This window comes from Cynara cardunculus (assembly GCF_001531365.2).
Source record: "Cynara cardunculus var. scolymus isolate 2C chromosome LG 15, CcrdV1, whole genome shotgun sequence".
Taxonomy (NCBI): Eukaryota; Viridiplantae; Streptophyta; class Magnoliopsida; order Asterales; family Asteraceae; genus Cynara; species Cynara cardunculus.
This window is the reverse complement of record NC_037542.1, coordinates 16,412,770-16,429,937: the sequence shown is the minus strand read 5'-3', so window position 1 is coordinate 16,429,937 and position 17,168 is coordinate 16,412,770. Positions and strand designations below refer to the sequence as shown.

General features: G+C 36.5%; 2 protein-coding genes across 4 annotated transcripts; both read right to left on the bottom strand.

Moving 5' to 3' along the window:
* Positions 1–620: 620 nt before the first annotated feature.
* On the bottom strand, positions 621–7,697 carry LOC112528713 (lysophospholipid acyltransferase 1-like). The gene is made up of 8 exons (XM_025139739.1): positions 7,366–7,697; positions 5,854–5,909; positions 4,708–4,928; positions 4,169–4,574; positions 3,189–3,274; positions 2,051–2,114; positions 1,835–1,953; positions 621–761 (listed from the first exon to the last, which is right to left on the bottom strand). The coding sequence occupies exons 1-8, from the start codon at positions 7,695–7,697 to the stop codon at positions 621–623; spliced, it is 1,425 nt and encodes a 474-aa protein (XP_024995507.1).
* Positions 7,698–8,933: 1,236 nt separating this feature from the next.
* LOC112527133 (plant UBX domain-containing protein 8) lies at positions 8,934–16,294 on the bottom strand. Of its 3 annotated transcripts, none has more exons than XM_025137570.1 (10): positions 16,119–16,294; positions 13,939–14,000; positions 13,196–13,829; positions 12,696–12,811; positions 12,391–12,601; positions 12,083–12,289; positions 11,839–11,970; positions 10,994–11,137; positions 10,568–10,624; positions 8,934–9,282 (listed from the first exon to the last, which is right to left on the bottom strand). In XM_025137570.1, exons 1-10 carry the CDS (start codon positions 16,200–16,202, stop codon positions 9,175–9,177), a joined length of 1,755 nt encoding a protein of 584 aa, XP_024993338.1. In that variant the 5' UTR covers positions 16,203–16,294; the 3' UTR covers positions 8,934–9,174. The 3 variants fall into 3 exon arrangements, with proteins under 3 accessions (XP_024993338.1, XP_024993339.1, XP_024993340.1); XM_025137571.1 differs by having other exon boundaries at positions 9,175–9,282; positions 13,196–13,826; positions 16,119–16,288; XM_025137572.1 differs by lacking the exon at positions 16,119–16,294 and having other exon boundaries at positions 9,175–9,282; positions 13,196–13,798; positions 13,939–13,994.
* Positions 16,295–17,168: the final 874 nt, after the last annotated feature.

Here is a 17,168-nt window from a genome sequence, read left to right as displayed (position 1 = left end):
TTTTTCGTGAGACCCGTAATACCAATTCTCAACCTTTGGATTATATATACAATCTGAACATTCATAATCACAAAATTGCCACGAGACTTCTCAATAATCACAAAATTATCACCGTACAACTTTAGACCATTAGATCATTAGCTTATAAAGTTAATCAATGAACATAAATTGGTAGTCTCACGAAAAACTCTTGGTCTCACGTGAACCCAACCTATATATATATATATATATATATATATATATATATATATATATATATATGTGGAGATTCAAATACGAAAACACTTTTATCACATATGATAATACATGTGAACGATGACTTAGCACCTAATTTAAGTTATGTCAAAGGTTGTCTGCATCTCTAATTTAGTATCTTGACTATGAAAGATATAGCATATGATTGACTAAAGTAAAAGGTAATGATCATGAGCTTAAAAAACACAGACATATATATATACATATATATATATATATAATTATCATCCTAAACCAGCTTGTTTGCTTAATAACTATCACATGACTGAAGGTGGATGGGTAGGGAAGGAGGGGGTTGTTGAATTAATTAGCAGCAAAATTTGCAACATGAATGAATCCATAAGTGTATATATAGACCTTAAATATTACTGTTGTTTTCGAACTCTGGGTGCGGCCGGCTTTGGTTTAGCGACGATGTTGCCGAGGATGATAAAAACCACGGGAACAATGGTACCTATGAAGTATACGCTACCGTATGCCGTGATTGTCTCATCGAGGCTTAGTACCTGCAACATCATAAATATATAGATATACATACGCAATACATTAAAATCTCTTAACTTCATTCACCAAAAGAAAACAAAAAGAGGTACGTACAACTTCACTTTAATGTTTTATGGTACTACCAATTTTAACTCTGACATAAAATTGTCCACATATTCGAGTAAAATTACCATTGGAGTAAATTACTCGTAGGATTCCTAGGCCATGATGATGAAATCGATTGAATACAAGGAAAGAAAGAAAACTGTAGATATACATGGTGAGGTGAGGTTCCGGAGAAAAACCAAAAAAACAAAAACCGAGAAACACACTGATAACCATATATTTGTCATTTGGACGTTACTTGTATGTGCATGTGAAAACCTGAAAATTACTTGTATGCACAAGTGTATACTGAAGAGAAAGAATGGTTATTAGGTTGTTCAACAAATTTTCATTTTTCTACGTTATTCCTCTGAACCTGAACCTACATATATATGGTCGGGTTCAAAGGAGAACAATAACTATTTAAGAGGATAAGAAAATGGTCGAATCATAAAATGATTTTCACTAGCATCACGCACAAAATCACATGTAATTCATGCGATTTTGCCCCGCGACCTGAAGGCGCAGCCAATGTCGCCCGCACACATTTTTTTGACCATTAATTTAAAATCACATGTGATCTTGCACGTTTGGCTGTTTCCGTATTCTCTTAAATAGTTAACATTCTCGTTTGATCCTCCATCTCTCTCTCTCTCTCTCTCTATATATATATATATAGACTTGGGATCAAGTAAGAAAAAAGATTTCTGTCAGAAGTATTGAAGGTACACTTATATTGTGTGCATGTTACAAGGTGGTTACAGGACCTGAATGTTTACGTGCCTTCCACCCGTTTCTGTGAAAGCGGACACCTTCATACGCTTTCATACAATATATGTGAACACGCTATTATATTGTGTGAAGGCAATTATTAATACTACTTAAAATTCTATATGTATTTCTTTCCTTGTGAAGAGAAGGGAGTAAAAGAACCCAAAAAAATTCAACATAAAGAAGATGAAAGTAAATAAACAACCACCAAAGTACTTACCATGAAACCAACAGCAGAATAGTTTAGAACAAGAACTGTGTAAGCAAAGTTTGAGTGCATAAGCATCTTCTTAAGCCCACGCTTATCGCTTGGAACGGATTGTTGCCATCTGTAAATGGCTGATCATAAACAATATATGAAAACAGTCAGCCGGTTAGCGGGATGGTAGTATACGTTAAATAACTCAACCATGTAAGCAAATCATCATTTACGTACCTTTTGAACCAGAAATCATCAAAGCAGATTGAACAAAGAATATCATGTACCCAGGATATAAACCCTGTCACAGGAATAAATGTTTATCACACTCAAGTTCCTGAATTTTGCCAAATTTTGACAAGTAAATCATATAGTTCTTTGTGAAACTGGATTAAATAAAGCATCACAAACTAGTGGTTAGTAAGCACCAAATGATACTTTTAGGCGTCTGTTTGTTAGCAGCTTTTGAGCTTAATAGGACTCGCATCTTATTCTCTTAGCTATACATTACTTTTATATAGTGGTTTAATGATATAGAAAACGGTTAATTCAATAAGCTTCTAGAGGAACTTTATGCAGAAAGTCAAGCTTTTTCCAAATCTGTCCCTCCTAATTAAAAAACAAGTTCCTTCAATCATTGAAAAAACCTCCCAACCAAAAACCTTCCCAATCTATACGGACAAATTAATCCACACAGACAACTTTATTCATACAGGACTTAATGGAAAACCAACCAAACAGCCCTTAAGAGTTCCACATTGACTAGACTTCGACCAGTTATGTTCTATATATGTCGGAACCTCCCTCTCTCCTCCAGGGCTCTTTTGGAGAGTCTACTTTCGGATTTGGAAACTCATGGCTGTTACTTCTAAAATCAAATTTTGACAGATGTTCCTTCAGCTCTAAAAGTGAGACTATCAAGTCTATTATAATGCTATTTGATAGACTTTTCTCCTAGACTCTTGCAAAGCAGATGAGCAGGATGCATTATGGTTAGCCTTTGGTGTAGTTATCAAAATTTTGATTTTCAACCAATCACAATTTCTATCAATTTTGAAGTTGAAAGGTAAGCTAATATGCACTTTTAAATTCAAATGTGAACTCTTTTTCCAAAGGAGAAGTGATAAACAGACTATAATGTCTAAACACAAAGAATAATCACCAAAATATTATCATCATTTGGTTACATGTCATTTGACCTCTAAAACCTCCTTCCTCTGTCTGAATAGAGAAAGTTTCGGCTGTCGCAAAAGTCAAAAGTAGGATCCAAACTTGACATTGATGTACTTTGATTTGGAGAAAACAGAGGTATTCATGTTAAGATAGTATTCAACATTTTTAGTACAACTTTTCAGAACTGCAATTCAGATCTTACATGCCATACAGCACTTATAGTCTGTGTTGCCAGCAACTGGAAGAAACCAGGTTTCCTCCCCTTTAGAACAAGCCTGTCATAAACATCTGAACATACATATGGATACGGTATTAGAGGATGAACATAGTTTCTCACAGTTTCGTAATAAACAACTACTACATATAAGAAATACCGCAAACACTTTGGAAGTTGTACATACAAATCAAAGAACTTGTGCGATATTTAATGATCTTCTTTTGCTAAATGTTCTTTGGCACATTATGGACTGTGACAATCACATGCCAACTAAAGATGCATGTGAGGAATGATATATTTTGAATTTTGAAACTACCAGGTTCCCATAAAGATTTCAAAGTCAATCAACAAATTGAACATATTCAAGCATTAAAGAGATTATGTTATGCACTGACCCAAGCCCAAGACCATTAATAGGATGCATATTCTAGAAGGGTTAGAGTCTGTTTGTTAGCAACTTAATGAACTTAATAAGACTCACAACTTAATTAGTTAGCTATACATCACTATTTGGTAGTGGCTTAATGATATAGAAAATGGCTTGTTCAATAAGCTTTTAGGGGAGATCTTTATGCAGAAAGCTAAGTTTTTCCTAAACCTGTCTCTCCCAATTAAAAAACATACTCCTTCCATCTATGAAAAAACACTCCCAAACAAAAATCTTCACAATCTATACAGACAGTTTTATCCATACAGGACTTCATGGAAATCCAATCAAACAGCCCCTTAGTTTTAGTATTGAGTCTGTTATGGCTGTTAATAAATAGGGTTGAGGTGGGAGAGTGGAGAGATGCAGAAAATTAGTGGGTTCTATATGGGAGAGTTCTAGCCTCTCAAATGCTGGTTAGTTCTTAGTTTTCCTTGTTAATTAAAGCATCTTACAGTGTCGTTATCACTTGGTTTTCTATTTCAATTGTTCAATCGAACACAAGGGAACAAGTGGGAGGCAAGTAATGAGGACTCACAATGACGAAGCCATGTGCTGACATGTATGTTCCATACAAGCGGTATCTCTACTGAACTCTTTGCAAACTCAACACCCAAGATATCAACATTTTTGGCACGTTCCCATCGTGCTTTTTGTGGAGAACGATTAGTCCATCCACTGAAACCCAGGCCAGAAAGAATCATAGAAGCTTCTGAGATGGACCATATGAAATAATATTTCCAACGGGCTGTAAAGCTACACATGTATTGGTAGATCAACCGTTCCATAAATCCCCATTCGTTATATATTGGATCAGTGAATCTGGACAGTGGATATTGCGGTGCCAGGTATATATACGCACCCATACAGAAAGCAGCTTGAAGAATAGCTTTAACTGTTCCCCCTAAAGGTGATGGTGAAGGTCTATCAGACTTCATCCAAATCTGGCAAATAAAGGTCAAAGATAAATCCTTCACAGATTTGAGAAATAACGGAAATACACACACACAACCCACAACAAAGGGACAATAGAGGGGAAAAATAAAAAATAAAAACACCAAAACTTGGTGTACTTACCCCCTTCATTTCGGTCCAATCCAAATAATCCTTCATTTCGTAAACTGGACCAGCAAAGTGACTTCCACAACAGAGGCAATATCCCACGTACTCTATGAAAGAGGGCAACTTAAGCAACCGATTTTTCTTTTGGGTTTGTCGGAGATCTTCCTCTTTTAACAACCCATCATTATAGTTAATAGTGCATGAAATTACTTTCAATGTAATCACCATTAAGGCTCCTACATAATATAATTAGAATATAAGAAAATTGCCTTAAAACGGAATAACAAAAAGAAAACTTGATACTCATAGAATTAAGACAAGAGGGCCCAAAAAAAGCAGCATGCTCCTAAAATGATCAAACATTTATGATTTCTAAGCCAAAGTCTCCAAGATCAAATATGAAATTGTTACAACTTCAAGGTCAAGTGTTTCCATTTCTCATTCGGATCCGTGGTTCAGCCCTTTCTCCCCATGGAGGGTGTTCATTTTTCAGCAAATTCCCATTAAAAGTGATGTTCTGCTATAGTTCAACTTATTCTGTTCGAACCTTCACTGTTTGAGAAGTTGAATATTCAACTTAACTACGGAGTTTTGATGGGATCCGGTGCATTAGTGCTGGTATGTTCACACCCAAGTTGAATATCTATATGATAACAAAAAGTACATTGATGATATTTACAGTGGTATAGATTATAGAATCAATTTTATGGACATCAGCCTTCATCTTTAACTGAGAAAGTGAGAAGTGCTACTTATTTGTGGTCATCTCAAACTTCTCATGGCCAAATGCTCAATTCGATGGCATGTACATTGAAGTGTTCTAATTCTTTTCTTTTACTTCTGAGGAATAAATGATTCCATGGAGGTGACACTGAAACATCAAATATGAAGATGCTGGGATTAAAGCAACCAAATACTTCTATGTAAACATTACCTAAAAGAAGCAGCACTTCAATGCAGGGTATAGGCTAAACCATAAGTCTGATTCGTATAGTTGCAGACTGAACAAATTCTACAAGGTTTCTATTTTGGACAAAACCATGAAAGATTTGTCCAAAAAAGTTCATGTGAAATTTGGATGTTTTAAATAAGAGACCCTCCTATTAGAAATAAGAGAGTACTACAATTGTTAGTAAATGTAATGCTGTAGAGGGTGCTTACCTGTAGCATCAATATCTCCTTCCTTCCATGCATCCCCACTCATGTAGTATACATGGCTACATGTTTGCCAGCAGTTGACAAAAATCAATAGTTTTTATGAAGCTTCCATACTTTTAGATAGCGCATATCTTAAACAAAAGAACAGGAAGAAGATTCTTCGAATTTTATAAATGATAAAGGGAAGATCAGACATGCATTGCATGACATATTATATATTAAACCCACAGGAGAGGGGGTTGCAGTAGAGTTGGAAAGTTAATAAGAGAGAATATGTGAATGCAGAAATAAGAATCTCAACAAAAGAACAAAAATATCACTTCTTGTTACAATAAAATATATGTTTCCGTAAATTATGGCCTTGGCGATATAATAGTTAACAGTCAACTTCCCTTAGAGAAGTTCAAAGTTAAATGATATTATCCTTGAGTTTAGGGCAGGGAGAGAGAATTTGTTGATTTACTTCTAATCTAATTAGGAGACAATAATGTTCACCTGCCGTTTTCTCCAATACTATATGTAGGGAAAAAGATTCAAAGGCGTTGCACATATCCAAAATAGCATCAGAGCCAGGATCTAATACCACCTAGGAACACGCTCTTTCACCTCCATTCATGGGGGCACCATCTAGCATCCATTTGAGGGGGCATGTCGGAGTCTCACATCCACACATATCCTAACAACTAAAATGGAAAGGAAGTCGCTTATGGAGACACATGTGGTCATAAGAAAGACTGTGATTTTATAATAGGTCACTGAGGTTTAAACTCATAACCTCTGATAAATTGAGATTTAAATGATAACCTTTAGTTTGTAGGAGAAAATCCAACTACTTGGACAATTTTTCAAATGCTACCCATATCACCAGCAGACCCTATGTCTATTGCTAGTGTCTCATATCGGCTAAACTTGGACCATTTCTCTCAATATATGTTGGAACTTCGTTTCTTTTCTCAAGAGTTCTTTTGGAGGATAATTTGATGGGGTTCCACATACTCCCACATGGTATCATAGGCAGGGTCTACCACTCAAGGACTTGACACTCGAGGCAACCTATACTTGTCTAGCCCCCTCTCAACACTTTCCATGTATTCTCACATCTGTGATATAGACTATAGTGTAACTATTCAAAACTCATGGTTATAGGCTACAGGAAGAAGTGTTTTCTATCTCCAAAAAGGTGATTTCTGAACTTGCTATGGCTATTGCTTTGACCATAAAATCAAAGTCAAATTTAAGATTTATAGACATGTATAGTTCTTTTCTTGTAGCAACTTTAACTGTTATTTCTCAAAGCATTTTGAATTTCAGACTTTACAATCACTATCTAGATTGTATCAGAAAATAAAATTTTATCACCAGAAAGCATTGACAGATAATTATAGCTCGCCTGCAATAGTTGTTCATAAAAGTCACCAAAAACTCCCGAAAATTTATAAAAATTAACCGTGAATTATCTTAAAACATCATCATTCGGATAAAAACAATCTTCAAATTATAATGTTAATCACGTACCATCCAATGAGGTAACCCATTGCTAACAAGAATGTAATCAAACCGCATCGTTTCCTATAGAATACCATAAACCCGTAGCTGATAATCATAGGCACGAGGAAGTGCATATTGGAGGATAATCCAAACGATAGGTAGGAGAGCACGGCACCGGTAAAAGCGGCGTAGAGATGTTTTCCGGTGGAACCGCCGGGAACGAAACGGTGGAAGAAGCTGACAGGAATAGTGGCAACGAAACAAAGAAGGAATTGGAATACCGGAACCGATACTCCGATCAGATACGCCATTTCTTTCATCTTCGTTTCCATAATCTCGTTTGTCAAACACGAACACATGATGAAATGCACACCGAATCAGATGAAAGATCTGGTTGAGAGTTGTGGGATTTGGATTTTGGGAACGAGTTCTTGCATCGATGGAGACAAAAAAACGGTTCATAAAATGGAACAAGACGAAGGATCATGGGGTAGGTTGACACGTGTCTACCCCTAATTGGATGTTAGATTGGATTATGGGAGTTGCCCATTCTGCAGGTAGTTGCAAAGGAGGGAATGTAATAAATTGGGATAATAATTCCCATATGAATATGATCCTCCCTCTTATCATTATTTTAAAAATCTTTTTGATAAAGTCTAAGGATCAAATTCAGGATCTGTCTTGTTTTTTCGGGAACTTCCAACTAAATGAGATGGTTTGGTCTTGGGCCGGGTTAGATCCAACCCAAATCGGTCTCGGTATGAGATTCTCATTTCGTAACCAATCCCGGCCCCAACCAAAATACCTGACCCGTACTCTATGTACAAACCCTGGTCCCTAGAATCGGTCCTGGTCCCGGCCTATTCATGTCATCATCGTCGCCATCTTCACCTTCATCTCCCCCATCAAGCATGCATCAAACTTTATCCGGTATGTATCGGACATGTACAAGACACTATTAAATTCCAACGATGTTGAACTTTATTAAGGATATCGAACTTCTATAAGGATCCTATTGATAAGTTTTTCCACAACTCTGCCCGGAAAAACTAAATAGTTTCTTGGATCCTATCTGCCCGGAACTTCTATACTTATTTATCATTATCTGCCCGGAAAAACTAAATAAATAATAATGAAATCCTATTCAATAGTTTCTTGGATCCAAGAGCATGATTTGGTCCAAATAGCCATCTAAGATCATAGACATTATTTATATTTTTAGTTTGTAGCCAAATCTCATTGCTTGTAACTTGAACGGTTAGCTTACTGACAATAAGATGTAGATCACCAGCTCAAATGTTTCTTGATTGTTCTCCAGGTTCTATGAAACTAATCAAGGTTACAAACTGACTCGGACATTCACGATTAACAAAAACCTTAACCAGCTCGACCCTCCAAAGTAATTGGGTTTTAACTTTTAACTAGACCCTGAATTATCTGACGGCCTAAGTTAAAGCCCATCATATCAAGCTGTGTCAGTGTTGGAACTTGGAAAGGACCTCAAAGTTCGGATCTTTTTTGAAGAAAAGTGAGTAACTTTTCCAACCCACATTTGGGCTAATTAATGATCAATCACCAAACAAAGCATATAGATCTAAGTTGCAAATGCCATATAAACTTTATTAAATACAAAAGGTACCATTTCAGCCTGCCATGGTTGCATCCTGCTAATATAAACAGACAATCAATTGTGCCCATCAAGCCGGTCGACCAGACGGGCAGAACCGTATATTGACCAAACGGCACAAAAAAAGTATTTCAGGTGCATATATTTGAACCAATGACCCTATGTTCATGGGAAGATGGATTGTTTCTATTTTGCAAGATGGGTATTGGTTATATCGACTCAAGAAATAACGCCTCCTGCTTGCTAGTCAAACCAAGTTCGTTGAAGGTCAACTCACTTTCTCCGTCACCGAAAGCACGTCGAGGGTATGGTCTTACCTGTGTCAAACATAAGAGAGCAACAATGATTACATTTAGTTATAGCATCTCGATCAATTAGCTATTTGTTAATTCCAAGGTCGGTCTTAATTCATCATCTATGAACAGCTAAGTTGTGCAATTACTCACTACGAAACAAGGATACGAGTGGAGGACACCAGGATGTGACTGTTTTTCAAATTATGAATATTCGTTAATGCACAAGGTTGATTCATTTGAGAGCCATAAATATTTGGGAAAATTGCCTAAATGACCAAAATACATGTACCTAATTAACAAAATAACCAACTTTATGTGTATTCACCTTAATAACCACCCATTTCACTAAAGCATTTCACCAGATTGGCTAAATACTTGCATAGGGCCCACATGTCATAACAAGTGAAAAATACTTCATACATAAAAAGCATGTATTTCTCCAATTTGTGAGGTTTTTGGCGAAATACCTAAAAAGTGAGACTCACTTCTGAAAAAGTGGGACCCATCTTGAAAACTTGTATCCATTTTCGCCAAAAACCCAACAAGTTGGCTAATTGCATGCTTTTTTTTGGCTAAATGCATGGAATATTTTCCACTTTTTATGACATGTGGGCCCTATGTTAGCATTTAGCCAATTTGGCAAAATGCGGGCCAGTGGGCCCTATGTTAGCATTTAGTCAAATTGGCAAAATACTTAAAGTCAAATGGGTGGTCATTTAGGTAAATACATAAAAAAGTTGGTTATTTTTTTAATTAAGTATAGGTATTTTGGTCATTTAGGCAACTTTCCATAAATATTTTGAGGTGAGAACCAAATATTCATGATAACCATCATGAATATTAATATATTTATGTTCATTCATCATGTATATTTATGTTCATTAAGTACTTTCAGTTCCCAAAACGAACTTTCCCATATACATCAAACCAATAAAAGAACATGCATTAAATGTCACGCATAGTCGAAAACTGTAGGAAAAAGAAGCTGCAACTCGCCTAGCCTCACTTCTCACTCAAGCATAGACATTTTTTTGTTGTTCTTGAGTTCTGAATTTTCGACCTCATTTTTTAAAATACCAAAATACCCAAAATACCCTTTTCCCATATCCCATATGACCAACAATTTGGAATTTTCAATCAAGCCACACCTAGTCAGCACATCATTGTACCACAGAAACTGCACCGCGAAAGCACCGAATACAGCATTCTACATGCTTTAAAAAGTTTTTGAAGAAACCGTCCCAACCAGCACATACATTGCATAAACATAAATTTGAAGGTGACTTGAAAAAAAATGAGTAATTACCAATCTGTATGCAGTAGGCTTGACCACTCTGCCAATATCGATGAAGTCAAAAAGATACTGCCAGGATAAGGAAGAGAAAAGAGTAAATTTAAGGAATGAGACTTAGGGCCTGTCTGTCAGTAGCTTAATGAGCTTAATGGAACTCAACTTATTTGTTCAGCTATACACGATTGTTTGGTAGTGGCTTATTCAGTAAACTTTTAGGGGATGCTTTATGCAGGAAGCCAAGTTTCTTCCAAGCCTGCCCCTCCTAATTAAAAAACATGTTCCTTCCATTTATGAAAAAACCCTCCTATCTATACAAGTTGATTAATCCACACCGACAACTTTATCCATACAGGACTAGAAGAAAACCAACCAAACAACCCCTTAAACACATGGCTAATAACAAAATGCATATCAATATCCTTGCTGCCAAAACCATACCTGTAATTTGTCCGTCTTCAGGAACCGGCGACCACGGCGGCTTCCATCGGGCATCCGCACGAGGAGGGTCACAGCATTTACATCATCAGATGTAGGTTCCTGAGGAAGTGAAGCTTCTTTTGCTGCTAACTGCCTCTCAATTTCCTGCAAAGAAAAAGTAAAAATTCTTGAAAAATATACTCAAATCTAGAATTTAGATTGGATAAGTGACTTAGAAAAGGGCATTCAGGTTGGTCCTTGCTTCCTTGAGTTGGGTTATGCCTCAAAGTATTTGTAATAGAAATGATGACAGGGCACAGTTTAGTGGATGTGGTTAACTAGTCAAACACCTAAAATACCCTTTAGGAATATGAAGGATCAAGACTAATGATTTGGGATCGGAGGGGAACAAGGCCAGGTTGGATCGGGAAATCGGCCCCGCCACATATTCCATCTCCTTGCCATCCCTAATGCAAATAGTTGGTTGCTATGAAAAGAGACATTCATTAAACCGATATAAGATTATCACATTATATACACCTATATATATCATCATTTCCAATTTCCAATTTCCAAATAACAGCACAATGTAAGGTGGAGATGCATATCAAATAACAAGTCCAACTCAATATTTAAAAATTCATCACCTCAACCATTGGCAAATCATGGAAAATGGTTCTATGCACTTCCTGGATCATCTGCCAGGGCATGGAGTGATACATTATCTCCACAAAATTATAGACATGAGAAAGTTGTTTCAAATAGTTTATATGCCAAAAAGATAGATATGAAGACATATTGGCATTGGTGCACTTTTATAAGCATGACTAATCATCTGTTAGAGAAAGATTTCAATCAGCCATTACTTGTTCTTCTTCCAATTTTCTCTGTGCTTCTTCCTCCTTTCGCCTTACTTCTTCCATAGCAGCTTCTCTAGCTGCCTGCTCTTGTAACTCCTTTTCTCTGTCAGCTTGCAATGATGCAAGATATTCATCATCCTGCAAAGTAGGTGTTAGGAACAAGAACAACGATTGCAACAATCATATTGTGTTGTTTAGGGAGACGCCCCCGTTATGAACTCAGCCACAGTTACGTTTGTAAAACATTCACCTGTTGCTCTCTTATCAAGCGTTGAGCAGTGAGAGATGGAGATGGAGGGCGTGGTGTCTGCCTAGGGTAAGCCCCGGAAGTTCTATCCAAACCATTTTCCATATAACCACGTCGCACATGATATCCAGCCGTTTCAGGAATTCCACCAAAGAGTGCAGCCTCAAGCATGACTGCTTCATCATGTTCCACAGACGAGATGCCTCCCCACTTCGCATAAATAACCACATAAAATAAGTAGATATGTGTACCAAAATAAGTAATATACTGAACTTATAATAGGAAATTAGAAAAAAAGGACAGAGAAATACTTCATCGGATGGGAAGTCATCATTGTCGTTCACCAGATGATTGACATTTTCTTGTTGTAGAGGATCTGCAGATAAGATCAAATCTACTTCTCCCATGTTTTTAGCAGTGTCAGTAGAGCTTGAGGGCATATGTCTACTCCTATGCCTAACTAGAGGATGCTTGTCTGCATCATCCGTTTCATCCTGGATAGACGAGCCTCCAACACCCAACCTATATTTCCTTGTTTACTCTTGTCAGAAGAACTTCCCACTTGTCTCAATGGTTTAAGGAATTAATATAAAATATAAATAAAATAAAACAGTACCTTCCATTTGATGATGCCAATGCTGCCACTTCTTCAACCTCGGCCAACTTAGAAGCTGTTCCTGATGGTCCAGCTTCAGATTCTAGTTCACGTGAGGCCCTCTCTTGCTCAGCTGTCTGAAAAAAGATTAACATTACAAGAGAGAAGGCAGTATGAGGTTTGTGATTTAGGATTTAGGGTCTGTTCGTTAGCAGCTTACTGGGACTCACGGCTTATTCGATCAGCTATACGCGAGTGTTTGGTAGTGGCTTAATGATATAAAGAGTAGTTTATTTAGTAAGCTTCTAGGGGGAGTTTTATGCAGAAAGCCATGTTTTTTTGGAACATGCCCCTCCCAACTGAAAACACGCTCCTTCGATCTATGTAAAAAACCCACCCAAAGAAAAACCTTTCCAATCTATACAGACAGATTAATCCACACAGACAGCTTTATCCAACATGACTTATTGGAAAATCAACCAAACAGCCCCTTAGTGTTATGATGAAAACTGAACACAAACCTTCAAAGATAATGAGACTACATGTGCGAGTTCAGGATCCTCAGACTGAGATTGTGTTTGCTGAGGTACAGCAGCATCTGGTCGACTAATTTCAGTATCGTGTTTGGAAGCTTCGATTGCAGCTTGGATCATCTGTTCTTCTATGCCGTAGTCGGGTAAATCATCAAGTCCAGGAGCACTTGGACTCAAATGTGTGCCTTGAGATGTACCAACCAATACACCTTCACTTGGTTCACTCAGCCCTGCTGGATGAGAAGATTGAAGAGATGGCAAATGATCATTAACTTCATCATCAATACTCAGGGTCCCACGAGCTTCTGGGACGATTTCTGGTAAGGTCTCGTTGACATCCTCAATTCTGGGAGCACTATCAGGGTGATGTGAATCTGAACCGTTCTCGTCCTTTACCTCAATGGGAACTTGCCTCACCTCTCTTGGATGGGAAACAAATGGTCCAGCCCCTTGACCACTATCAATTATATGTCTGTTGAAGTTGGAATCAAGAAGAGAAAGCGGGTTCATATCTCTCGCAGGAGAAAAAGGTGAAAATGATGGTCTGTGAGTTGTAACTTCACTTGGCTCATCTATGTCCATCAAATCCTCCTGTGAAGCAGCAACATCTGTTTCATGTCTGCTGAAATAACGGAATCACATGTTCAAAAAGGAAAGCAAAAACAAGATGGGGTTTATTATCCTTTTCTTTCTCCTTTGGTAATTAGACATAATTATTAAAAGAAACTGACATGTTTGCATCTCGTTCAGTAAAATGTGCATTAACTGCTTGATTGAGATTGGCACCATGCTCCTGATACCAAAAAGACAAATGCAGTTTAGCCCAGGCAGCAAAATGGTAATTAATAGAAAATAGAAATAACTTGAAAAAAATTCAATTGCTGTATTCAATAGCAGCAGATGAAAGAAGCAAAGCCTTAGGGACGTATAGTAGTTAAGAGATTCGAAGCACTCTCAGGGAGACAGACACTTACAGCTTACTAAGGTATCTTGTGGCAACACTTTCATTTTGGGTTACTGGTTATAACTTATAAACTTGACATTGGTGTTTAAACAGTTGACAAAACAAAACTATAGAAAAAAACCATGTTGAGTATTTGCTTTGATGAGATTAAAGTTTCAAATCCAATAAAACACATTTCCATTTTTTTTGAATTTCCCATATCTTATCCTTTTTTAAACTGAATGATCTTGCCAAATGCATTTTTAGCTGAAATCAATAGGATTTCCCAAATCCTCCCTTAGGAAGAGCGTGAAATTTGTTGTTCGCTGATCCATTCTTTAGGTGAGAGGAAACCTTCTCTTCAGTTCATTATCAAACAAAATCGCAACAATGTTTCAATTACAGAAAGCGTAAACACAAAACGGAAAATGAAAGTGTTACCAAAATGTATTTAATGTTATCCTCAAGACAAATGTATGTCATCAGATAAATGAAGGGCTATAGTACATTGGTGTCAATCAAGAAACAAGAAGAGATTTAAATTGTACAAAATATCAAAGGGATCAAGCTTATAATCCATTTAGTGAAATTAGGGTGTGCTGCTGAGCAAAGGCTACTGTAGATATCTTGTACAGAAGGCTAATATATAGACTATACATACATATATATATATATATATATATATATATATAAGTATACAACTAATTTTATATAGATATATATATATATATATTCAGAACATATAAATGATAGATTGTGAAAGTGTAGGGGGAGAAAGTTTTCCCCTCAGTCAAGGCCTCAAGGAGAACTGTCGTATTTCTCTTGGAGATTTTATTAATTTAACAGACACATAGAGAAGGAATGTCAACAAAACTGTGAATCACAACAAGATATGGTGTCAAGCACCATTCTCTCTTTTTTTCATAATTTATCCAAAACTGCTCGTTCATGCAATCTATGGTGTTTTTAAGCACTTCCACAAGAATTTAGGTACATGGTAACGAAGAGCCATGCATGATGATTAAAAAAATCAATCAATCTTAACCACAAGGGTCGTGCCTGATTGGTTTGAGCTTGGCCCAAAGGTCAAAAGTACCTGGAGGTCCAAGGTTCAAATCCAATGAGGAATAAAAATCCCCTTGTGGCCACAGAGGTTCAAATGCGGTGACTTTGAGCTATCTGCAAAGCAGGTGGTCGCCTTGGGATTAGTCGGCTCGCATAGCGGGTTGGATATCCAGGTTAATCAAAAAAAAATCAATCAATCTTAAGGACTTGAACTTCATAATGGCTGCCACAAATAGTAACCAGGGTTAACTTTGCAACTACATCCATATCAATTAAGGCAGCAAACGAATTGAACTTTCATCAAGTAATTCGAGCTTGATCGAGTAGAACTTGACTGAGTTCGAGTTCAACCACAAATACAAAAATTTGATGTGTCAAGTTTGAATTTGTTAAACTTGATTCTTATCGAGCTTTTTGAGCCCTATCTATATATTGCTTTATTGAATATAGTTTTGATGAATGTTTTCGAGCTTCGTTATCGAACATAGTTCTCATGGATAATTTTAACCTATTTGAGTTCTCGATCAAGCTTGAATCTTCCACAAGCTAACTCGTTTCAGCAATCAATCGTGTTTGTGCTAAGACCAACACCTTCAAGTCGAGCATGTGCAGCCCTAATTTTGTATTCAAAAATTACAGGTTTGAAATCAATTATCCAGGTATATCACTTTTTGGATTCCAAACATCTACATTCAAACATCATTCAAGGATCCAAATGCTGGGTGGAGATAGCTTAAAACCCCTACATTCCATTAAGAATCAAAATGCGAACTTAAAAAAAAGGCATAAATTAACATCGATCATGAATAAAGAAACTAATCAGTGAAGCAATACTAACAATCAATGGAAAACAGTAAATTATGATTTGTGGCGTAACTGAAAACAGAACATTGGTATAATTACCGTGAGTTTCTGAATAGCCACAAGTTCAGATGAACCGGTAATACTCATGAAAGTCTCGATTGATTCTTGATCAGGTGTTGCCATTGAAGAATCTTAAGAACCAACTGATTCACTAGCAGAGAGGATGCACGCAGAATCTGTTTGTATATATAGGATCAAAATAAATTGAAGGAGATGATGAGTTTTCGTGTTGGATGAATATATTGGTATAGTATGTATACAAAAGTATCGTTTTTGGTCCCTTGAACTTTCTTTTTGGCAGTACCAACCCCTAATTGATATCAAATTAGGTCAAATCATATCTATTGGATTGGAATTAGGTTCATTTGAACCCGATTTCTTTCTATACTATGTATTTAATATGATTGTTAAGTCTTTAATTAATATATATGTATTAGACATCAGACCAACCCGTAATTAATTATATTACAACTTTGACCTTAATGTTAATTTCTTATTTGCATGAACCTTCAAGTTTTTTTTTTCTTTTTTTGAGTTTGTTATCTTTTTTGTATGTTTACATTTTGTTTTCACTTCATTTAAACACAGACGTTTAGCTAGATTGGGTTAGATTGAGTTGAGATTTTTTTAAACTGCAAACATTGGGTTGGGTTGTTCAAATGTCTTCAATCCGACCAACCCAAGTACCCAACTCATGTGCAACCCTAGTATCGGATCAAAACCTAGGGTTCCCCCTTGATCGAGATTATGAACTTATGCAAATTTGTCCTTCACATGAATCATACAGACTTTCTACCTTCCGAAATGGACACTTGCCCTGTTCACTGAGAGCATCTTTCAATAACTTCTCTAAAATAGAAAAAAGTGAGTTTTTGTTCTCTAATATGCCCCAACAGTTTCAGTATCTTGTTCTCTAAGATAGAGAATCATGGAGAAACTCTAAATATAGAGAATTCTCTAAAATTTGATGTTGGGAGAGAAAAATGATTATTTTATTTAATTCCACCAATGAGATTGAGTTATTATTTTGTTATAAAAAGTTTTTTTTTAATGTATTGGGATGATAAATTAGAGAATGTTATAGTAATA